The sequence below is a fragment of the Oryzias melastigma genome, linkage group LG14, assembly GCF_002922805.2.
Source record: "Oryzias melastigma strain HK-1 linkage group LG14, ASM292280v2, whole genome shotgun sequence".
Lineage (NCBI taxonomy): Eukaryota > Metazoa > Chordata > Actinopteri > Beloniformes > Adrianichthyidae > Oryzias > Oryzias melastigma.
In genome coordinates, this window is record NC_050525.1 from 5,297,969 (window position 1) to 5,323,278 (window position 25,310).

General features: G+C 40.9%; 1 protein-coding gene across 3 annotated transcripts in view; it reads left to right on the forward strand.

Moving 5' to 3' along the window:
- Window positions 1-24,425: 24,425 nt before the first annotated feature.
- usp25 (ubiquitin specific peptidase 25) overlaps window positions 24,426-25,310 on the forward strand; it is a 36,538-nt gene continuing 35,653 nt past the window's right edge. Inside the window, exon 1 of one of the 3 annotated variants that reach the window (XM_036215206.1) lies at window positions 24,426-25,051. In XM_036215206.1, the coding sequence (XP_036071099.1) occupies window positions 25,010-25,051 (42 nt within the window). In that variant the 5' untranslated portion in view covers window positions 24,426-25,009. The remainder of the gene's footprint in view (window positions 25,052-25,310) is intronic. The other 2 variants (XM_036215205.1, XM_024260615.2) reach the window with 2 other exon arrangements.

Consider the following 25,310-nt stretch of genomic DNA (forward strand, 5'->3'; position numbering starts at 1 on the left):
GGGGATTTATCATCAAAGTTAAAGTGGAAAATGTTTCCGTACCAATCATATGGATTTGATTTTCCTACAGCCAGAGCGGGGTCTTCTGTTTGAATGAGGTCAGCAAGTGTCCTCGGCAGCATTGTTGGTGCGACAGCTGATACCATGCTAACGTCTGCAGGTTAGCTCGGCAGCTTCGTGTTGAATTTCTGTGGAGGACCAACAAACTCTTTGAATGGAGCAGAGCACTGTATGAGGGGCTATCATGATGTTGTCCTTACAATAGGACGGTGTCCGGTTCCCTCCGTCTGCCGTGGAGAAGAAAAGGCTTCTGTGGTTTGAAGCATTCCAGACTCCGTCCTCCCTGGAGCCGCTGCGAGAAGGTGTGAGGCTGCTCCTCAACAACTGACCTGAGATGTGCTCCAGGAGAAACCCGATCCTCCTGGTTGAACCCGTTTTAATACTTCAACGTTGTTTCTCAGAATGCTAATTTTCTACAGTCGCATCCTCGCTTCAGATCTCGTGCTTTTCCCGTTTGCCTTGGGATGGGAGAATCTAGAGGAATGTTGGAGTTGTTTTTGGAAAAGTGTCAAACGATGGGAAAGCAGGTCACTGCGTGAGCGAAGCTGCTTCTGTTTGGGAGGCTGGGAGAGTGAGGAACACTGGGAAGACTAGGACGACTCCTGCGTGGGCGAGTTGCCTCGCGTCCCCCCCAATCGTGCAGCGGCCCTGCATCTTGTTGACCTAGTTGGTGTTCTTTGACTAATCCCTGATGTTCCTGCGGGTGGTTTGGGAGGAGCTCTCCCTACATTTGACTATCAGATGGCGAAGGCGGGGCCTTGAGGGGAAAAAGCACTCAACTGCCAAGGGATTTGACTCGAGTTCCTGCCAACACAACACACAGTGTTTTTTTTTAGCTCTCCCTGCCCCCCTCCCACACTCCTCTGCTGTCATGGGTCTTCTTCCTTCAGCCATGCTTTCTGCTTCAAAGCGACACTGATCTGTTCATTGTGTTTGTGCAGGGTGGGGGGGTGTTTTCTGACCACGCCGCCGCCCTCACACCTCTCCATGCCCGTCACTCGGCCCACTTGTGTAACAGGAGTTTCCTCTCCGACTAACTGCTAACATGCTGTCTCCTTACATGAGCTGCTATGAGCTGTGTTTGCAAGATCCAATTACTCTTTCACCTTGTGCTTAATGGCTCCTCTAACACACTTGCTCACTCGGTACAAAACCATTTGCAAACATAATGAATGGCAGATATGCTGTTAACACCTTCTGATTCACTCTGGCTGTGAGTCCGTCTTTCTGAAGCTCTCCTAAGTGAGAAAAGCAGATGCAGCTGAAGGTGTCCTGCATCACAACAAACATCACAACAAACATCACAACAAACATCACGCAGCAGATCAGCCCTCAACTCTGACTTTCCTCCAGCAGATTTTTTCAGAAAAACGTCTAGATCACTGACTTGATGAGGACTAGAAGCTGGTCTCTTTTTCAAAAAAAGGTTTAAAACAGAACCACTTTGGTTCATTATTGCATTAAAAATAAATCTTCTTGTTGTTCTGATTCTCACTGTTCTGTTCTTCAACAGGCCCCACAAATTCTTTAAGCAACTTTGAGATCGGATCTCACAGAACCACAAACCCTTAAGGGTGGCTTAACTTCCCTTTGAGCTTGAGTTCAGGCCCGTGGGACTTATTGATGAATGTGATCATTTCTCATTTTGCCTTTAAACTGAACAGGAAGTTCTGACGGGATTTCCTATTCTTGTGCTGTTGTTCAATATTGGAATCAGTTTTGTGTAGTGAGACTACATGAAGGAGAGAGAACACTCTCTGAATGGAGGATTTAGGAAGAAACGTGGTGCAGAAGACTCTGTGTGTATATGAAACGCTGAAGCTGATAGCTAGCTAAAATGTTGGCTAAACGCCAAATTAGCGTTAAAATCTAAAAAAAAAACCTAGGTTACCAAAAAACAACCAGCATGTAGCTGAAAAAAAGACCTAAACTTCTAAACATCCTAAAAAACTGAAAAAAGCCTAAATTAAAAACAGCTAGCGTGTAAATATTAGCTAAACTCCAAAACAGCCTAAAAAAAGCCAAAATTAGTCAAAATAGCTAACATGTAGCTGAAATATTAGCTAAACTCCAAAAGAAGTCTTAACCGAGAACATAGATCAGCTGGAAAAGGAAATAAAAGAGTTGGGGACAAAAAGTTCTTCCTTTAACCAAGAAATCCCTCAGCTAAAGACCGCTCTAGAACAGCAACAGCAGCGACATCTGGACCTCACCAGCAGAACGTCTCAGCTGGAAACATCTCTCAAAGAAGAGACCAGGAACAATGATGGAGAGAAACGCTTAGCCCACCAGAAGAAAGAAACTGCCTGTATAGACACGTTTGTTGTCATCTTAAGACAAAGATTACATGAACAAAAGGATAAATTAGAAATGCAGAAGAACCATTGTCTGAACCATCAGCTGACATTAACAAACACACAAAACTAGCTGACAAAAGAAAGACAGAAACACCTCCCTTGTGCAAGAAATGCCTCAATTAAGAAAAGTTCACTAGGAAAGTGTTGCTGCGTCTCACAAAAAAGAAAAAAAAAACTTCTTGGTATTGTTTTCCAATGCCGAAAAGCAAATGGAAAAACTCAAAGAAACGATCAAAGGAAAGGAAGTGATCATAAATAATTTGAATGTCATCTTGAAGGAAAAGGTGGACCAACAGGAGCAACAGCTTGAGGAGGTCAAAAAGGCCTTTGGCAAGAAAAACTTGGACCTGGGATTTAAATTACAACATGGAAGAAAATGTTGAAAAAGAGAAGATCAACACAAACCAAACCAAGCTCAGCTTTGAGCTGGAGGTAGAAGAGTCCAACAAATTAAGAGCTGCTTTGACCAAAGTCCATGAAGAACAAGAAGACCAGAAGCAGCAGAGGGCGAAAGAAAAATCCAACCTCTCACAAAAAATTGCTAACCTGAAGGAAGCTGTCCAGGAGAAAGACACCATCATCAGCTGTATGGAAGACGCTTTGATGGTCCAACTTGATCAAGTACAGCAGCAGGTGAATAAGATGAGATGAAAGAGAAGCCAAAGAACAAGACTGCTGATCAGAGGTTCTCAACCTATTTAGAAAGTCAAGAAAAAAACACTAAGTGGACCCCTGACCAGAGCAGAGAAAAATGGTTTTGCACCGTTAAGCTAACGTAATGTTCTGCATAACGGCGTCTTGATTATGCAAACAGTTTCAGTTTCTGTCGTCTAATGCAGTGTTTTTCAACCCTTTTTGAGCCAAGGTATACTTTTTCCATGAAAAAAATCCAGCGGCACACTAGCATCCAAAAAGGTAAAAAAAATAGTCTGTATTGATGTACAGTCAATCCACAATCTAGTGTACATTATTTTATACTAGTGGGAAGCATCATTACTCAATTTGCTCAAGTTAAACGTAACAGTCTAAACAGTCTACATTTGTTATCATTAATGAATGATTAAAACAAATCTAAAAAAAAAAATAAATACTTATAAATAATCAGTTTTTATGAATGTTTTTTTTCTCTTTTTTTAAATACTTCCAAAACTATCAGACAAAGTAAAAACAACGTTCTTTTCTTGTTTCCCTCCACAATAGTGATGAGAACTCTGGCTCAAAATTAAATTCTTTTGCATTCGTTGTCCTTAAACAGCGACTCTTTTGGCTACCAAATGGCTTTTTTGGTTGTTGTTTGCTTTGTTTGATTCATTATAAACTACTAGATAAGATTATGCACAAAATCCATGATGTAAATATGTTTTTATTTATATAAAGTGTAAATTATGTATATGCTGTTATTTATCCCTTCCAGATAGAATGTACAAAATTAATGGTAAAAGAACTAACAATTAACTATTCAGTTTTTAACTCTACGCATTTGAAGCTTTTTTCTTTTTAAATACATTTGAAGTGAACAACACAAAACTCTGCAACCACAAACTAAATATAAATTAAATTGTGCAAAAACCACTGAAATCAAGACTTTTATTCACATTGACATTCAGAAAGACAAAATAGTTTCAGCTTTGAGGATGTCATCTGTTTCTTCTGTCAGTGATGATCTGCTCTGTTTTAGAGAAGATTCTCTCAGTTCTCAGGTGTCTGCACAGGTTGATTGTGGAGCCATAAATATATATAGAATATATATATATATAGAATATTTCCTGCAGACTGTTCCTTCATACTATCAAGAAAAGTCAAATGATTCCAGTTTTTTTCTTCTTTTTCTTTACATTTTGTGTTGATGTTTTCTCTCTCTATCTATCTCCCTATTTGGCTCTTGCGATGCTGAACGTGTAAGCCCCTCCCCCTCCACCCAGCGCTCAGCGCGCGCACTTAACCCAATGCATCATGGGGGCTGTAGTGCATAAACTCACGCAGATGCCGGCATCCTGACGTTTCTGAGCTTCATTCTTTTGTTCACTTTTTAAACTGTCTGACGTCGGATCCCACTGGAAGCTACACCGCTAAACACGAACTTTACCTGTTATTTTTGTTGGAACTGAGAGACTTTATGAGCCGAATCAGAACAAGGAAGTTAGGACGTTTAACCACTTCTGATTGGTCAGATTGATGACATGTGATCAAGCCTCCAACAATGATTGGCGGAGACCGTTGAAGGGGGAGGGACTTTTCTAAAAGCTGAGCTTGAGGCTAGTTTTGCGGCTGGGTTGCGGTAACATCGTTCTGATTAGTCATTTATAGAATCAAAGAAATATTTATTTTACCATCTTGCATATTCAAAACTATCTAGTGTTAAATCAGGGCCGTTTGGACGAACAGAGCTGATAGTGATGGTAAATGATTTAGATACGTGAAAATTGGTAATTTCCTGCGGCACACCAGACCATCTCTCACGGAACACTAGTGTGCCGCGGCACACTGGTTGAAAAACACTGGTCTAATGGATGTCAAAACTGTAGACAAAGTTCTCGTGTTAAAGGGTTAAAGATTTATTATTGTTCTATTGGCAAAAGATAGTGAGGGTTTTCTTTCTCTTCTATTTTTTTCTGTGTAACTTGTACATGTGTATCTCATATTCTTCTTCCCTCTTTGAAGTCTAAGCTAAGTTTTTTTATTATTATTTTGGTATTATTATTTTATTTATATTTTTATATTTATGACTTAAAAAAACACCCACACACGCACACCCCAGCCCACATACAACACACACCACTCACACAACACACACACCCCCTTCATGAATAGCCACCTTAACGTGGTGGAGGGGTTTGCGTGCCCGAGTGATCCTAGGAGGTGAGCTGTCTGCAGTTTTTGGTCCTGGTGGGTCATCAATGGTAGACAGCAGGTTCTAAGTGACGGGCCAGACTAAGAGCAGTTCACAATGTCAACAGCAGCAACATTCATTTTTGTTTTCTCATCCAGGTCAGTGTCACTGGGGCGTCACTCTGGAGCCAGGACTAGTGTTGGGGCTAATATTCAAGACCCTGATGGCTTGCCCTGGGGGTCATGGGGGTAGAGTGGCTGGGAAGATCCCCAATTCCAAACCTGCTTAAGGCCATGGTTCTTGACCAGAGAAAGAAAGTACTCTCTTGGTGGGTGGAGAGCCCCTGCCACAGATCAGAGTTTAAGTATCTTGGAGTCTTGGTCACAAGAGAGGAAAGATCAGAGTGTGATGCTAACAGGAGGATTGTGATGAAGAGGGAACTGAATCAGAAAGAGACACTCTTAAGTTGTCTTTAAGCCTTAATTTATCTTAAAGACTTAAAGACAATATCACCTGGATGAATGAAAACCTTCCTTAAAATGTATTTCTCTATTTTATCAGCATGACAGACACCTGTAGTGAGGGGAGGTTGTCGAGAGGAGCTGTTCCTCGGTCTGGGACTGGTTGCTGTCAACAACTATTCTGGATTGGTCTTTCAAGTGAAAGATTCCTTCATGGTTCACCTTTCTGCAGATGAAGCAGAGCTGTGTTAGCATAATGTTTTCTGTTATGTTCTACAAGGTCTCACCCACAACGGCTCTTTTGAGAGACACCCACAGAACCTTCAAGAGCTTCATTTTCTCTTTTCATAGATCATAATAGTAATATATTAATTAGTAGCGTACCATCAGGACCTACAAAGTCTTCAGTGAAGGCTTAAAATGATATATTAAGAAATATCTAAAATGATATATTAAGAAATATCTAAATCACAGATATTTTTTTTTATTTACACATTTGTCAAAAATATATTTCAGATCATTCCAGCTTTTCTGTCAGCTTCTCTCACAGCTCTACACCTCAGATGTAAGCCACATGAAAATTTCTAACCAATCAGATTTTATCGCTCACTTGTTGCTAGGTTCATGAAAGTCTGCCTTACATTCTTGCTGTCAGTGCTTCCCTCCTCACTTCTGTTTTTCCAGTGGCTTTCCATAAAAAAGCAGAAACACTGGTGATTAAACCATAGACGTATATAGATTAATCACAATGAGGTTGATTCAACCAATCAGAATTTGAGTTGGAGTATTTGTAGTTTCATGAAGGTGGGGGATGACATAATCACCTCTGATCGGATGGTCAAAGCTCCCACTACCAAAATCTAACGTCTTCAGTACTTTTTTTCAGGCTGTAGGCCGTAGCTGCTCTTGATTTTTGTTTGAATCACTCGCCATTTGGCAGTTAAAAACAGAAGAAGGCAAAAAAGTTGATTTAGGTAAGGATTTATTGCATACATTATTCTTAAGATGGACTCTTCTAGAAAAATTGGATATCGTAAAAATGGCAGACCAACCCTGAAGCTCGCAAGCCTGACTCAGCAGAGAACTGGATTTATCCACCACTTTCATTCTTCCAGCAGTTTTGTCTGGAAAGGGTAACAAAGTTTTGTGACAATGCTGAGCGACAAAGAGGCCAGTATGAGAACTTCCACGCCGCCACTGAACGCACCACAGACGCACATTGAGCTGCATTGTCTCATTAGGATTTCAAACAATATCATTTTCCAGACAAAAACAGGTTTCAAGACCATAAAAAACTAGTGTTTATCACTCTCCTTGACCCCCAGAAATTTTGGAAGCACCAAGAAAAACGTCCAGCAAACATCCCTCTGCAGCTTAGCACAGAACTCTGATCCGTCTTGGCTGAGAACATAGATGACTGTCATAGAACATGCAGGACTTCCTTCATGGATAGAGTTTATCTTTAAATAAATTGTTTTTTCTGTAAATAAAAAGTTCAATGAGTTGGAAATTGTGCTTTGATGTTTGTTGCAGCCGCCATTGCAGTGGGAGAAGACTTGCAGGCTCAGAGTTTGTTTTTATTGGATGTGCAATTGTAGTGAATTCAGTCTATTTAAATGATCCATTTATCATGGAATTGCTCCGTAGCCAATGGAAGTCATCTGCTGTAGATAGACCGCTCCCGCGTCGCATCTGAGCTGAAATGTTTGCTGTAGTTATACAGGTAATACTTGAGATTTTTAGATTTTAGAAATCTGGTCTGAACTGAGTTATAAGAATCATAAGGAGTCCAATGTTTTGCTTGGCTTCGTGTTTCTTTGATTTTTTTTGTGCAGAACACCTCCGTTTTTAATTGACGCTCAAATAGCTCAGTTCACCTGGAGGTTTTATTTTTGCTTTTTGTTTGACTGAGTCTCTCCCGGGGAGGACACAGCAGGAGCCGAGCAGGAGTCAGATATCTGGAGCAGACGAACCTCACACACACATGCACACCCACCCCCCCACCCACACATGCACACACACACACAGATGGCGGCAAGCGAGGACAGAGAACGCAGCTCCGTGTCCCTGGGCCCTCGTCCTTGCTCCACCCATCCACCAGCAGCCCGCCGTTCCCACGGGGCTGTTAACATCCTATTGACCCTGCTCACTCATTATCAGATCAGCGCGGAGCACACTGGGGCACTTTAACCCACCCTGTGGATGCACACACACACACACACACTCAGTGGACTGTATTTTGGCTGGCGTCTTGGAACCCACGGCCTCACACTCACCCGTCTGTGTTTCTGTGTTTTGACAAAGTGTTCCAGCAGTAGCTCTGTACCCACTGGTGCCCCCCCCCACCACCACCACATATGCTGGCAGGCCCCTCCTCCCCCCTGATTGCCAGTAAGCGTGTTGACATAAATATAGTAAGGCTCCTAATGAGCTGCCAGCGAACAGCCACTGCTGTCTCCTGCAGACCTGTCAATGAGAGAGAAGAGCAGCTTCTGTGTGTGATGTTTGGAAACACTCCAGCATGGACGGACGTGTGTTCATACACACCCACACACACCCACCCTCACACACACACACACACACACACACCCACACACCGCAACTAAAAAGTACGACAGGTCCAGTGTCACTGTTCTGATCGTAAAGGCACACAGGCCTACATCAGGTTTAATTATTACAAGACAGTAGGCAGTACCCTTGTTTTTAATGTGCATTATGTGCACATCACCATGTGTGTGTGCACAGCCTTAGTGTTTGTTTGTGTCACACAAAAAACAGATTAGTGAAAACAGCGAGGTAAAATAAGCAGCATGACCTTGCTCTGAAACTGAAAGGCAATCCTCTGAATGATCCGCGGGTCAGTGGCTTCGTCCTTCAGACAGTTAAAGTCTATCCTTCTCATCCCCCCCTCCCCTGCCTGTCTCACCATTTCTTTTCTTCTCACATGAACTCTGCTTTCAGTCAGCTCACATTCTCCGTTCCCGTGGATGCACGGATGCGTGCCGGTGTGCACAAGAATCCATCGGTACCTCTTGATATGCATGCAGTGGCTGTGCGGCGGGTCTTTGAAGGTGGCTGTGTTGTTTCAAGACACGGTTGTTCCTGGTGACAGGCGGGATGGCGGCAGCGTGTCTGATCTGACACTTCGACTCAAAGGCAGCCGAGCGTCACGCCAACACAACAACATACTTAGAGTCTTACTGAAGACTTCCTCACCGAGCCTTTGAGGTCTTTCACAGAGTATGCGTGGAACGAGGTGAACCCCCACCAAACTCTGCCAAAACCTTCAGACAGATGAAGCTCTCGAGGTCTGCACAGAGAGTCAACAAGTTCCAGATGCCACAGACAAAAGCCCATGCGTGTGTTATCTTCAGTTTTTGCTATCTTATGGGGTCCAGATGACCCAAACCTTACATTGACGTGGCATCCATCCTATGACAAATGTGGATTACGGTGGACAGGATTTCATGTTCTTAACGGACACCAATAAAAATCAACAGACCTAGGATAGTATGGAAGTAAGTGAAAAAGAGCCTGAAAAAAATCAAGGATTTTGGGAGTTATTGTCCAAATAGAGCCGAATCCAAGACAAAAAAAAGTGGGAAGAAAAGTGACTCTCCTGAGAACATCTCACATGAATGAATGTCTGCAGCTCCTCAATACACCATGTTCACCCAGCAGACACGTTTAACCCGTGTGCTGTCTCGTGGGGTCCAGATGACCCCACCCTCACTTTGACGGGTTATCCCTCCCATGACAAAGGTGGACAGGAGTTCATGTCTGCAATGGACACCAGTGAAAATCAATAATCATTAAAAAAAAAAAAGTTCAGTTCGCCGTCTTGTGGGGTAAAGATGACCCCAACGTCAACGCGCCTCGGATAGCACAAGGGTTAAACTGCAGATTCACGCCGTGGATTTTTGTCTGACCTACACTGAGTTGACATTGATTTCCTTTTGCTTGCAGAAACTTTTGGTTTTAAATGTAAACTTCACTTAAAAACAAACTGTGGCTCCACCTCCTTTTTTTAATCACAACGTAAACTCCTATCAAGTGTTCTAAAGAAATATTCTCATGTACCGTTTTACCTTAATTTATGCTTAGACTTAAGAATGACTGAAATGTATTGATTTAATTTGATAGGTGAACATTGAATCATCAGTTCAGCAACATCCCGCTTGTCCCGCCCATTTCTTTTCCTTCAGAAAGGTGACGGTTCAATGACATCACATCAGTACGAAACCATTTATGGAAAGTAACTCCACGATGGGGTTTGGGGAGCGGAGCTACGTTTAGAACTCTGATCCTGCAGGCCAGCCGCTCTCAGTCCAGGTTGAGATGCTTTCACCCCTGGGTATCTGGTTCTAGGGTCATAGGGGGCTGTTGTGGTGAAGTAGCAGTAGGTGGGTAGGTATCTAGTAGCACTGGGGTATCTGACCTTGTGGTTTGGGGGTGGCGGGTGGGGGTAACTTGCTGCTGTCTTCTTTTCTTTCTTTTTCCAACTGTACCATTCTTTATATTACATCCCCCTCCTCCTCAACACTTTTCTTTTTCATCAAGATTCACCAGTGGGAACTCACTGGTAAAATCAGATGCTTATAGAAGAGTAAGTTACTGACTGATACATGTCAGAGATTGTGACCTTTAAGAATGTAAAGCTGTAATTCTTACTTTTCTGTCTTGGAAGGTGTTGCCATTCAACCTCATTTAACCATTGACCCACGCATTTCTATGGAGAGAAAATGTATTTGTGTGTCCGTCATTCTTGATTTGTAGCTCACACAATGCAATTTGTGCATAACTGTGTGAACTTGCAATTATGTTTTCTCTTGTACAAAAATACAAAATAAAAACATAAATAAATTTAGGTTGATGTTACTCGCACTTAAATAGAACAGGCAGCACAAATACTGAAATGTGCACACACATTTAATTGTGTCCAGGCCCAATAACTCGTGTAAATTCATGTTGGCCACAAGTTTTAAGTGTGTATTAAATTAAGAATCAAGAATGAGTCCCACACAAAGTCTTTTAACTGACGTAAATATGAAACTTTCTTATAGCATTTCAGTCAAGATATATTCTCAGCCAAAGTCAGTTAACTGGTGTCCTTTGTTGCACCTTTTATGATAATTCATAAGTGCATTTCTGAAAAACTACAGAAAGAAGTACTACTTATTTTCAGGAGTAGTATACCTTGAAGTACTAGAGTGGGATTTTTAATGTACTAAATTGATGATTGGGATTCATTCACAGCCAAAATGAATAAACTTTATATCAGTGCTACAAGAGATTTAGTGATTGGATATCTAAAAAACAGAAAAACAGTAATGCACAGTCATTTTCACATAATTGTCATGTGCTTTAATAGCGATGTTCATTCATGAAGAGCAATAATGTAAGATTTCCTAAATTTTCCAGTGAGCACAGACCTGCTACCATAAGTTTTGTATGAAAATTGCAGGAAGTAAAAGTTTGCACGTTGATATTTTCTCAAGGCATTTGTGAAACTGGCGAATGATAGAAATCTTTTCCTGACAGAAAAGTCAGCCGACAGAAATGTCCAGCACTCCTTCATCCATCAGCCTCTTCACCAAAAGGATAAGGGGCGGGGCTGTTCATACCTTCCTGGTGGACTCTTAAAAAAAGTGAGACCAAGAAGATCACATGTGAATAGACACTTTCATCAATTTAAACTCGCACAACTTTAAATTACAAGAGCTTAAAACTAACTAAACACACACATATTTTAAAAGTATGCTCAAAGCACCTGATACACACACACAAAACCCCACCTACACGTAAATCTGATGTGAGACTCTTTTTATGTCTCCAAGATTTGTGTGCAAGTGTTGCATTTAAAATGCTGCTAGAATGCTGGGTCATCAGAGTTTTTTTTTCAGCCGCCTCGAACTCAAATTGTGAATAATATCTGGTGAAAACTTGACATTTTCCCACTTTCTTAAACAGATATGGCCTAATAATTCTTATTAAAAAGTCTTGATATGTGTTTTTTAGCTCAACACTTAAATCCTCTTCGACACCCAGAGAGCGGACAAAGACAATCAGCCCAACGCCCCGCTCCGCTCCCTGGGAGTGAAGAAGGACGTGGCACTGCCTGCCTGCTCTGGGGCAAAACAGTAAAGAAAACAAAGAAACTTTAGTGTTTTAAAGTGTTTTAAAATCACATATTTAGAGTTTTTCATATTAATTATTAGGCATATCTGTTTCAGAAAGTTGTAAATTTCATATTTTCACCAGAAACTGCTGCTACTTACAATCTAAGTTCAAAGCAGCTGATAAGAAAACTCTGATGACCCAGCATTCTAGCAGCATTTAAACGCAACACTTACACACAAATTTTAGAGCCATAAAAGACTGCGGAATGTGGTTTTGTGTGTGTATCAGGTGATTCATGCATACGTTTAAAAGATTTTTGTGTACAGTTAGATTTAAGTTGTAATTTAAAGTTGTGCATGTGTAAATGTGTAATTTTTTTCATTTTGTGAATGTGAAAACACAATTGAAAGTACACATGATTAAGCACAAAATGTATTGCAAATCAAGAAGTATGCACACACAAATCCGATGAGTGAATTTTCTCTACATACATTCCTGAGACTCCTACCTCATCAATACGATCAAACTTTCAATAAAAAAAACATTGTATATAAGTTCATGTTTTCTGGCCTGTAGTTCATCATCATTCCACTATGGGGCAGTAGGAGGGATTTTCCTGCTTGTTTCAAAATGGCTGCTTCCGTGAAATCTCAAACACTTTTGCTGGGAAAATATCAGCTAGTTTTCTAATCGTTCTGGTAAGAATAACTCATCTATATCGTCCTGGGATGGGATCTCTCCCTCATGTGGGAATCCCTAAGGTTTCTTCTTTTTTCCTGACTCAGGTTTTTTTAGGAGTTTTTCCTTACCGGGAGGGAGGGTCTAAGGGCAGGGATAACCAGTTTATGTAGTCTGTTTAGTTTTTAACAATTGTTTATATTTTGAAGCCCAATGAGGCAAATCTCTTTGTGATTTTGGGCTATATAAATAAAATTGAAATTGAAATTGAAATTGAATCTATTGTTATTCAGTTTTAATTGATAACTTGCTGTACTGAAAGAATGTGAAATGTGTTGATAATAAACTGTTTTTAGTACAGTTGCACCATGTTAAAAGTGATCAGAATAATTTTTTTCGATCCTAAACTAACATTGTTGTAGACAAAAAAATACCAAATCACTCAACAAAATACAATGTATATAATTTATACCTAATAAAATATCTAAAATTTGAGTTTTTTATGAATTTCATTAAAGTGTTTAAAAGTATCTTAATTACCCAGAATATTTTGTCCAGTCTTTGCTGTAGTGGGCTTCAACAGGGTTAAAAAACCTTTCTTGTTTTGCTCAGCAATAACTGTAGTTTCCTAAACTGAGCTTCAGTGAAGGTTCAGGTGAGTTCTGCTGAGCCTGACCAAGGTCCAGGCCCGGGGCCTGGATCCAGCCCTCCAAGTAGTTCCGGGTAATTCTATCCGGCCCTCCAGATCATTTTATTTTATTGTTATTAATGAACCGATGTTATCGTGCGCTTATTTCTAACTTGTTTCATTTTGACAAAATATATTTTTATCAAGAGTAAAATATTAAAAGTTATTTAAGGCTTAAATTGATTTATTCTGGAATAATATTCCTGCCATTTTATTATTCATAATTATGTTATAAAGTTATGGTTTTAAAGTTTTAAAAAATGACATTCTGCTAGCTTTTTTGACTATTTTGGCATTTACTAAGATTTTTTTAGGCTATTTTGAAATGTATCTAATATTTCAGCAACAAGTTAGCTGTTTTGGCTAATTTTGGCTTTTTTCAGTTTTTTTCAGTTTAGCTAATTTAGTCTGATTTGATATTTAGCTACCCCCCCACCCCATTGGGCTGCACGGTGGCGCAGTGGTTAGCGCTCTTGCCTCACAGCAGGAAGGCCCCGATTCAAATCCCGGCTGGGACCTTTCTGTGTGGAGTTTGCATGTTCTCCCCGTTCATGGGTGGGATTCCACCAGGGACTCCGGCTTCCTCCCACCGTCTAAAAACATGCTTCATAGGTTAATTGGTGACTCTAAATTGTCCCTAGGTGTGAATGTGAGAGTGGATGTGTGTGTGATTGAGGCCCTGAGACAGACTGGCTACCAGGGTGAACCCCGCCTTCGCCCATCAGTAGCCGTGTTAGACTCCGGCACCCCGCGACCCCGAAAGGGATAAAGCGGACAAGAAGATGAATGAATGAATGTTCGGCCCGCGACTTAAGGTGTGTTTTGCATTTTGGCCCCTTGTGTGATTGAGTTTGACACTCCTGCTTTAAACTCTTCAACAGCATCATATCATTTTCTAAAAACAGCTGAAACTGTGGTTTTTGGAGTCTCAAATGTGCAATCACAAATGACCAGAAATAATACAATTTTATTGCAAAACAGGCATTAACTTTAAAAAAGATTTGAAATGTTATCCTCCATTTTATTTGTATTATATTGCATACAGTTTTTACTTGTGTTTAATAATTTTATGTGCACTGTCTATCTCTTAAACTCTGTTTTACTTATTTTAACAGCGATCTGCCAAGGGACTCCAGATGGAAATTAATCTATGGTTATGATCTGGCATAATTACGTTTGTTTCAGTGTTCATCTATGTGCATTGCCTCTTTAACAATAAAGTTAATCATAATCATATCAGCAGGTCAATAGGACTAATGTAACAGAACCAACAAACATATGATGGTTTTGTCTCTCAGACAGACAGACAGAATCTCACCTTGTTGATGTCATCAGCCACTGATGTTGTTTTATTTAAATTTGGATCATAAATAAAAGTTGCCTGTTTTTTGTTTTTAAGTTTTATTTGGGCAGGACAATTCAAAGACATTCTTAGATTTGCTGAAAATCTAGAAACTTGGTAAAGACTATTGCAGCCCATGCCTCTCCATTGTGGCTCTTTGGTTAAAGAAAAGTAAAATAAAAATTCAAAATGTTAAAGAGTAACTATAAAGTAAGAAGTGAGAAAATCGTAAAGGGGAAAAAGAAAACTAACTCAAACTTTAACTCATTTACAAACAGTTGAAGGACGGTGCGTATCACAAGTCCAACTACAACATTTTGACACATTTTTCTGCGTCCTGTCCTGTAATGCAAAAAATCAATGGACGTCAATAAACACAACCAGTATTAAGGCAGACCAGATTTTTAAGCAAATTTTCTATTTTTGAAAAAAATTAAGGAATTTCAAGTGTGTTCAAAAAATATGGCAGGGGGCACTTAATAAGCTCAGATTTCATTTTGATTTGTTAGATTTACATTTGTGGCAGAGATGCACCAACAACAGTGAAATTAACTGATTTTATTGAATCACTACTGGCGTTACACTTCCTTCTACTACCTTTGCTGCATTGAGATGATCATATGAGACAGGGTGTCTTGTATTTTCAAAGGAACTTCTGTAAAAAGTCTTTAAAAAAGGCCATTTCATTTTAATGTTTGTTTTTATTCATGAAAAATGAACAACAGTTCATTTATATTAATAGTAACAATAGCATAAATACAAATCACTGTCTTATTTTTTTAAAGTGTGAAAGAAGACTTTGTAGCTCCTACTGGGCTGTAGTCAGTGAGAAATGACTCTTTCAGAGATGACGGTTGCAGACCGCTGGACTGTTGTGATTTGATGCTTTAAACCAGACTAAACTGACCTGAACTGGAAGGTGAGTGAATGTATTTTGAAATGAAGGAAGTTCTTGTTGGAAAACTTGCTGACATTTCTCCATCTCTGGAGTTATGCTGACATTTGGCTGGAAATGTGTTTTATTTTATGTCGATCATTGTTTGTCCTGCTATAACTAATCAACTCTGAACTGATTCCAGAGAGATGCAGCTCGAGTTTACCCATGATGCTCTGGAATATAACTCTAGTAATTTTTACTCCTTAAGTCACCAAGTCTAGAGCTGATTTAGGATAGTCACCTTATTGCGTTGCATGTCAGAAACTCCTTATAGTCCCTGAAGCTCAGGGTGAGCGTCCTCCCAGACTGTGGAGCGCCCCCTCCTTGCATGACTCAATCCAGAGTTCTCAGAAGAAGCTCGCACTCTTTCTTGAAAGCAGGCTGATATTTTCCAGAGTTTATCTTCTATCTTGGTGTTGCATGACTTTGGGATTTAAACCTCTGACAGTGACTGTCTTGGTTGTGTACTTGGTTCTAGGGGGGTGTTTGTCATGGATTATGTTATGCCCCCACATGCCTTTGCTCTTTGAAAGACATGTTTTTCTTTAGAATGCGAAGTTTGTTTGTTTGTTTATTCAACACTTGTTCAGACCTAAGTGACCGGATTAACACTCTAACAGGATTTATCACAGGATCTGGGGTTACCTGAGGCTGGGAAAACATTTAGAGGATAATCTGATCTACAAATAAACATGAGCATATCTGACTTTACAGCACCAGGAACTTGTGGAGGAGCCAGGTGAACCAAGAAAGGCTTTTCCTCAAGTGATGTCATTAAATACGAAGCGTCTTTAGAAGCATCCATGTGCAGAAATGTAAACAGAGCAATCTAAAATTCATGATGCGCGGACGTCCCCACGGTGCGCAGAGCAGCTGTCAGCCGGAGGGATCCTGGCTGACTCTGAGAGAGCTTGGATGATGTTTCTCATGTCAGAGAGGCAGAAGGGTAAATGCTTTACAAACTGGAAACATGTCAGTTTCCCTTCTGTCAGCGGCTGCTTTCATGCTTTGGAGTTTCAGATCATGAAGTCCACTTCCAAACTGATCGGGGTTTCGGTCTGAAAGTGTAGAAAGGAAAGGCTCCTCTTCCTCTGATCAGCTCACATCTCAATATTTAATTTCTTGCGTCTTTGTCGCAGCCGTTGATGCAGGTCATGACAAAAACCCGAAGGTCAGAGTGGGGGGGTCGGTGTCAGAGTGATGCAGAGCAGAGTGGGCTGTGAACTCTGCTGCAGGGCCTGACCTCCATGTGGGTCAAAGCATGTCAAATGTGACTGAGCTAAGTTTGTTACGTTGGCGTCTGGAGCGGCTCAGCTGCATGTGGTTTCAGGAGGCTGACGGTCTGACCGTGTGGAAGCAGCTTCACCTTCATTCCCACATGAGACTGCCTCAAAATCCTCTCTCTCCTGACCGGAAACCAGACGACGGCTCGGAGAAACAAAACAACAAAAACAGAAAATAATGAAACTCAAGAAGATGAAACCAAAATCCTAAGTGATCATATTGCCACAACATCCACTCCAAAAGGACAGAAGATTATCATCAATGTTTTTATGGAGCTGGTGTGTGCAGGGAGGGGTGTGATGTGTGGACTGTGGTGTGGGGGGTCTCATGGTACGAGGCTGTGGTGTGATATCTGTTCAGTGTTGTGGCAGAAAATGAGTCACATTTTAAGAAGATGTGAGGATTTATTTATCTGAGTGAAGAAAAAACTGTTTTATTAGTAAAATGATCCATCTGACGATGTGTGTCAGTGTGTGTGGGGGGGTGGGTTTGTGTGTGTCGTTATGTGAGCGTCGGGGTGAGTGTGTGTATTTGTGTGTTGGGGTGGGTTTTGTATGTGTGTTTGTGTATGTTGGTGTGGGGGTGTGTGGGTGCGTGTGTGGGGGGGGGGTGTTTGTCAGTGTGTGTTTTTGAATGTCATTGTGTTTTGGTTTGTTTTTGTATGTGTTTGTGGGTTGGGGTGTATCTGTGTGTGTGTGTTTTGTGTCGGGGTGTGTTGGTGTGCTTTTGTAAAAATGTCAGTTTGTGTGTAACATTGTATGTTAGGGTGTTTTTGTGTGTGTTTGTGAATGTTGGTGTGTTTTGTGTGTGTGAGTTTATGTGTGTTTTGTGTCTGTTTGTGTATTTGTGTGTGTCTGTTTGTGTTGGTGTGCTTTTGTTTAAATGTCAGTTTGTGTGTGTCAGTGTGTGTTTGTGTGTAGTTGTGGGTTTGTGTGTGTTGATGTATTTTTATGTGTGTTGGTGTATTTTCATGTCTGTATGTGTATGCATTTGCGGGTTTTTGTGTGTCAGTGTGCGTTTTTTGTGTGTGCATTGATGTGTTTTCATGTCTCTGTGTGTATGCATTTGTAGGTTTGTGTATGTCTGTGTGTGTGTGTTGATGTGCTCATTTGAGCTTAAATTCATGACCTTTTCCCGCATGTTCTCGTCTCAAACACCTTCAGTAAACAGACACATTTGTCTGTTCAGTATAAGTGACTGAATGACTGAATGAGATTAAAAAGTAAAATGTAAAACCTGAAACTTGACTGACAGATGAGAACAATGATGAACAAGAACAACCTCAGTTCAGGAACGACCACCAGCAGAAACACCTCCACTTCTTTAAAGCTCACACAACCAAAGTGGTCAAATCAGAGGCGAGCTGCAGACAGACGGACATTTGTTTGGATTGTCAGAAGAGAAATGACCTTTACTGATTCAGATGTGAAAACTATCCAAAGAGCAGAGATGTGGCACGCAGCCGTGGACAAAGGAAGAACTGATGAACTTCAGCTGTCAGGTTTCTGCAGAAAAAGACCTTTGCTGTCTTGAAGTCCTCACGCTGTTTCCTTGATGCTGCTGTTGTGGGAGGGACTGAAGCTGAGGCTCCGAAGGAGAATGTCGCCACCTTCTGGTAGAAACAGTGAATTCCACCACCACATGTGACTGGCTGGCTTCAGTTCAAGAGAATCAACATTACAGCTATTGTTTTTACAGTAAAACTGAAACCGAAATACCATCCTCTCCTTTTCGAATGCTACCGACATCAAACCCATCCCCCTCCCAGTGATAAAGTTCTCTCTAGAGCATCAATATTTACATGAACCAGTTAGTTGACACACTTCATTCTGGCAGAGCATGTTGACCGCTTTCTTTGAGGCTTTATAACAAGAACACCACTGAGCACCAAAAAACATCAAGATGTCTGCACAAATGTGACAGAGAAATGTTCCCCCTGAATCTGTCAAATAATGACTTAAGCCTTTTGTTATTTTGAGATGAGGATTTAGCTTTTTGCATGCTGAAGGTGGTATCATGGTTAGATGTTCACTGATCATTGATGCAGCCAGGTTTGTAGCCTGAAACCTGCTATTTTCATTTATTAAAAGCATTTCTGAGGTTATTTTTGTGTGACGTTTGTTATTCTTCTGTCACATTAAAAATTACAAAGCTCTCTGACCTGTGCTGTTTTTTTTTTTTTTAATTTATAATGAAGTGAAGACTCATTAAAGAGTTCATGGTGGTTTCGGTTTTTGTTTGTCATTGTCTTTCTTTTCTAAAATGAGATCCCCTTTTATTTTGAACTTTCATGAGGAAGTGCTGGTTACAATGAGTAAAGTCAGGTTTCGTTCAGATAATTTGTCCATTTATTGCCCAGATTGCTGGAGCTTACCCAGCATCTATTTGAAGAGGGTGAGTGAGCTCTAGACCAGGGATAGGCAGCGCCACAGTGTTTGCATGAATGCCAGATATCCAGGCCCTACTCAGGACTGATTCAGGTGTGTCCAACCATTAAGAACAAGGGTGTCATCACACAAGGGGCCAAAATCCAAAACACCCCTTAGGTCACGGGTCAAACAGGATGAACATTTATTGAACACTACAGTTTTAAAACTTTAACGTAATTATGAACTAGATATATAGCATCACCTGCGATAATACTTGTGTGAATGCTGTAAGCTGAATTTGGCCGCTGAAGATACTAGTGCTGATAGCTGAAGATGCTGAAATTGATAGCTAATAACGCTGAAGCTAATAGCTGAATTCACTGAAGCTAATAAATGAAAACACTGAAGCTGATAGCCAGCTAAAATATTAGCTAAATGCCAAATTAGCCTAAAAACAACAAAAAACTTTGGTTAGCCAAAACAGCTAACATGTAGCTGAAAAAATAGCTAAACTTCAAAATATCCTAAAAACCTGAAAAAAGCTTAAATTAGTGTGCAAGTATTAGCCTAGCTCCAAAACAGCCTAAAAACTTAAAAAGAAAAGCCTTAATCAGCCAAAACAGCTAGCATGTAGCTGAAATATTAGCTAAATTCCAAAATAGCTTAAAAATCTTAGTAAATGCCAAAACAGTCCAAAAAGCTAACAGATTGCCAATTTTTAAAACTTTAAAATAGTAAGTTTTTAAACATAATTATGAATAATAAAAAGTCAGGAATATTATTCCAGAATAAATCAATTTAAACCTTTGATAACTTTCAATATTTTACTCTCCATAAAAATATACTTTTTTAAATTATACAAGTTAGGAATGAGTGTGAGATAGCATCCAGCCATTAATAACAATAAAATAAAATAACCTGGAGGGCCGGATATGATTAACTGGAGGGCCGGATCCGGCCCTCCGGCCTTGACTTTGACATGTGTATTTTGGAACATGATGGAAAACATGGAGGTTTGTGGCCCTTGAGGCCTTGAGTTGCCTTGAGTTGATCCTTCCTGTCCTTCAAAGAGACACAAAACCACACACTCTCATTTACTCTGAAGGGACAATTTAGAATCATCAATACATCTACGTTCACGAGGAGAACATGCAAACCTCACACAGAAAGGCCACGCCAGGATTCGAACCAGAAGCTTTGTCCTGTGTTGTTCTGTGAGGCAAGAGTGCTAACCACTACACACCCCTGTGCCTGAGGATACTTCAGAAATCCACAAAAAAAGTACAGAATGGTAAAAGTAATATTTACAACTCCTGACATGAATTCAAATGGATGCTGAATGTGATCATTTGAACAGACATTTTTCATATATCCACCGTCTTCTGCTCATCCAGGACCGGGTCGTAGAGGCAGCAGTCTAAGCAAAGATGTCCAGACCAGAGTTAGTTGACATGATGCAGATGAGGAAGGTAGACATACTTTCTACGACGTACAAAAGCAAGGCTAGAAACTCAGGAGCAGGGTTCAAGTTGTTCTATAATGGTGGAGATGGGAAGAGAAATGGAGTAGGAGTTATCCTAAAGGAGGAGTTTGTTAGGAGTGTTGTGGAGGTAAAAAGAGTGTCAGATAGAGTGATGAGTCTGAAAATAGAAATGGAGGGTGTGATGTTTAATGTTGGTAGTTGGTATATCTCACAGATAGGACGTAAACTGGAGAAGGAGAAATCCTGGTTGGATCTTGATGAAGTGATGATGAGCATCAATATAAGTGAGAGAGTTGTCATTGGTGCAGATTTCAATGGTCATGTTGGTGCAGGAAACCGAGGTGATGAGGAGGTGATGGAGAGGAACATAGACAGACAGATGGTGGTCAAGTAAAAACAAAGAGACGTGGCTATAGTGAAGTGAATATGTGCTTTGAGAAGAGGTAGGAACATAAGGTGACCTAAAATGCTGCATTCACACCGAACAAGGTCGTGTCGGCCGCCTCTGCTTTGACGCCTGTCAAATTTGCTGCTCAACGCCTTGACGTGCCTGGCGCGGATCAACCGCTTAAGTTGTTCTGGAATTCATTCGTTGAAACATCATGGCGATTTGGGCGAGTATTTTATTTGTTTTGGAGAGCTCTACAGAGACACCGGCATGCTCATCGCTGTGTTTGTTTTCACCGGATCTTTCAGAGTCTCTCTGGGTTCTGAGTGCTTCACTTGGGCAGCGATAGCTTCACCTGAGGGCCGTTTTCAACATTACTTCCATCTTTCTGTGGTCCAGTTTGAGCTTTAACCATAGAGGGGGAAATAATAATAAAACTGGGGGATCTTTTATTGTTGTCTTGATGAATATATGACAAACATCATAAGCCCATGAAGCTAGGACGGTCCCACGCGCTACAACGGCTCTCGCGGAGGCTCTCCCGGCTGCTGGGAAGCTAACCGCTTGCGGGCAAGCAGAGCAGGCTCCACTGTCCAGGGACCCGCAGCCGGAACAGTAGACCTCGCTAAATCTGCCGGGCGCCCGGACAGCAGCGCTCGCCATCAGCTCTGCTGGACCCGGGGGACTGGCAACAGCCATCAACTCTGCGGCGCTCACTAGCTCGCTAAGCTATCTACTGGCCGGCTGGCTAGTGTAGAGGTTGATCCAGCTCAATGAGCTCTGTAACGGGCTGGTGATCTTTCAAGGGTGTATTCCGCCTTCGCCCAACAGTAACTGGGACAGTTTCCAGGAATCTAGCGGCCCCCACAGGTTGAGAAAATAAATGAAAGTTCATGACCAAAATCCTCGCATTGAGCCGCCGTCTTTAATATTTATTTCTACTTTTTTGATGTAGTCGCTGAAAACGTCTCGTGCCCAAAGCTGAGTTCCTGATTGGTTGACGTGCCGTGTCAAGCTCGCCGCGCCGCAGCTGCTGCCGAAATTTCACTGCGGCCAATCGGATATTAACATTGAATTATCATTAGAAGTTGACGCCTCCGCCGTGCCTGCCGCATTCGGTGTGAATGCACCTTAAGAGTGGATGAACAAGCACACAGATAGACTACATCTTGTGTAGACGGTGTAATCTGAAGGAGATCAGTGACTGTAAAGAGGTGATAGGTGAGAGTGTTTCCAGACAGCACAGGATGGTGGTGTGTAGAATGACTGGTGATGAAGATGAAGAGAGAGAGGGCAAAGGCAGAGAGGAGGACAAACTGGACAAACTGAGTTGGTGGTGGAATTAGGAGGTCCCATTTCTTCCAAGAAGAAATGAGACACTGAGAGGACTGAGGAGAGTCGACAGGAGTACAGGGAGATGAAGCGTAAGAGGAAACAGTGGTATGAGCTTTTACCAACTAAAATGTGAATGGATTTCATATGAATTCTTCTTTATTTGTCTCTCTGTACAAACTTTGGACTTGATTGTCTTGCAATATTTACAAGGAATCTAGAAAACTTCACCTGCACTGTTCAGTACCAGGTATTCATCTATGAGCCACTCTGGTGGAAGCTTTGGCTAAAGGTGACCTGGATTGTTTTTAATCATTGTTCAAAATGAATTTGATTGTTGTTAAGACGAATAGTTACACCCCTAATAAAAAGTGATGCTGCATATTGTTTCCCAAGCAGACAGTTCATCTGCATTTCATTAGTGATGTTTTGTGAATTTTCCTTTTTTATGTTTTTGATTTACATTTAAGAGATGAGTTTCTATTGTGACAATGTAAATAAATGTTTTAAAATATCAAAAGAAAATGTGTGATAGCTGTAACCCCCAAAAGGAGCCATGTGCAGGCCCCGCCCTGTGCTGCATGGGGTCCCCTGCAGGGTCTTAGATTCCAGCTGAGGCTCTAACAGGGAAACTCTTCGTTTTAAAGCAAACGTTCAAACTGACTACGTCACCGATCAACCGATATTCAAGAGGAAAGTAGGGGGATTTAACACACCTTTAACACTGTTAAAGGTGTTGGAAAAAAAATCACTAGATCACCAGTAGTCTTTTTTGACCATAATGCGGCGGGGGGTTGAATTTCAAAGCAATTTTAATAAGTGAAATAGACAAATCTCTGCTTTGAGTCCGTGTTTCCTTCTCTTCTGTTTTTCATCTTTTAAGTGATGAAGAAACACTAATGGCGGCAATACTTCGCCCCCCTCTCTTCCCCCCAACCCAGCTTAGACAGAAGCAGTGACAGGAAGGGAGGGGATTTAATTATTACTTTATTTATTTATTTATTTTTTTATATGAAATGAGTGATGCGTCAAACTGTTGAACAAAAAAAATAAAAAAAATTAAAATAAATGAACATATAGTCATGGGCATTTGGCACACCCTCCAGCAGATGGCACCCTAGTACAGGGGTATTCAAATTCAGGCCTCGAGGGCCGGTGTCCTACATGTTTTCCAACCAACCTTCCATTGAAGCTCCTTATTGGCTAAACATACCTGATCCTGGAAATTAGCAGCAGATAAGGCAGGATTTCTGGAAAACCTACAGGAAGCTGGCCCTCGAGGCCTGGATTTGGGCCTCTCTGCTGTAGGTTTTCCAGAAATCCTGCCTTATCTGCTGCTAATTTCCAGGATCAGGTATGTTTAGCCAATAAGGAGCTTCAATGGAAGGTTGGTTGGAAAACATGTAGGACACCGGCCCTCGAGGCCTGGATTTGAACACCCCTGCGTAGGTCACCTATGCCCAGGGCTAGCCCTGGCCACGTGGCCAGGGCATTGTCCGTTAATGGTTATTTAAGGTTTAAGTTTATTTATTGTGGAATAATATTCCTGCCTTTTTATTATTCATAATTATGTTAAAAAGTTATGGATCTAAAGTTTTAAAAATTGGCATTCTGCTGGCTTTTTTGATTATTTTGGCATTTACAAAGATTGTTTAGGCTCTTTGGGGGGTAAGCTAATATTTCAGCCACGCGCTAGCTGTTTTGACTAATTTATGCTTTCTTTCTGTTTTTGGGGGGTATTTTAAAGTTTACCTATTTTTCAGCTACATGCTAGCTTGCTAGTTTTGGCTAGCCTATTTTTTTCTTTCTTTTTTTTTTGTTTTTAGGCCAATTTGGCATTTAGATAATATTTTGGCTGACAATCAGCTTCAGTGATTTCAGCTATCAGCTTCAGAGTTTTTAATTATCAATTTCAGCATCTTTAGCAGCCAAATTCAGCTTACAGCATTCACACTAGCATTATCACAGGTAATGCTATGTATCTAGTTCATAATTATGTTAAAAAGTTACAGTTTTAAAGTTTTAAAAATGTAGTTTTAGAGTTTTCAATAAATGTTTATCCTGTTCAGCCCGTGATGGTGTGTTTTGGATTTTGGTCCCTTGTGCGATTGAGTTTGACACCCAAGTGTGACAAACATGCACACTGATGGTGAGGGTGGGATCAAACTCCTTTCAACACAACTGCAATAAAAGAAAAGGAAGAGATGCAACCTTCAACTTAGCCCATTCTTTTTTTTTTTTTATTTTTTTTTACTGGTATTTAAAAAAAAAAAAGGTTAAAAACGTCTGTTTAATTAAAAAAAAACGTTATTGTTTCATCTTTTTTTTCTTCTCGTGCTGTTCTGTTTTATGCTTATATTTACAAATGCCCTTTATTGTTGATTATAATTTGTATTTTCTAAAAGAAAATTCATGGGATGAAATTCATTTCCCGCGTGAGCGCGCGCTCCCGGACTCGGAGTGACGTGCTTGTGGTTCAGGCAGACATGAGTAATCGATCCGCGAGTTCAGGCGCGGCACTCTTCTGTTTTCGAGCGTGCCAGTCACTCTGCCATGGCGGCCGTTATGTCGCCGTTAAAGGAGGGGACGTCCTAGCATCTCTGGGTGTTCTCCAGCCGTTTGTTACCGACTGTGTTTTCCTCCTGGTCTCCGTTTTATCGCGTTTCTGTCTGCAGCGGCCATGACCGTGGAGCAGAATGTCCTCCAGCAGCATTCTCAGAAGGTACACGGTTAGCTACCATTAGCCTGACAACATAACTGCATAGTTTTAGGGTCTGAACCACACAAATATTGACAAAAACGCGTACTTTTGATGTAAATAACTTTATTTGTCAGTTTATAGAGCCGTCTGGTCCTCAGATATCAGTAAAAGCTTTACATTTGCTTAGAATTGTGGGTTTGTTAATGCTCGTCGCTGCGTTATTTACTGTTATGCTAGCTGTTTATTAGCCACCGTGAGCTAACGGAACCATTAGGAATAA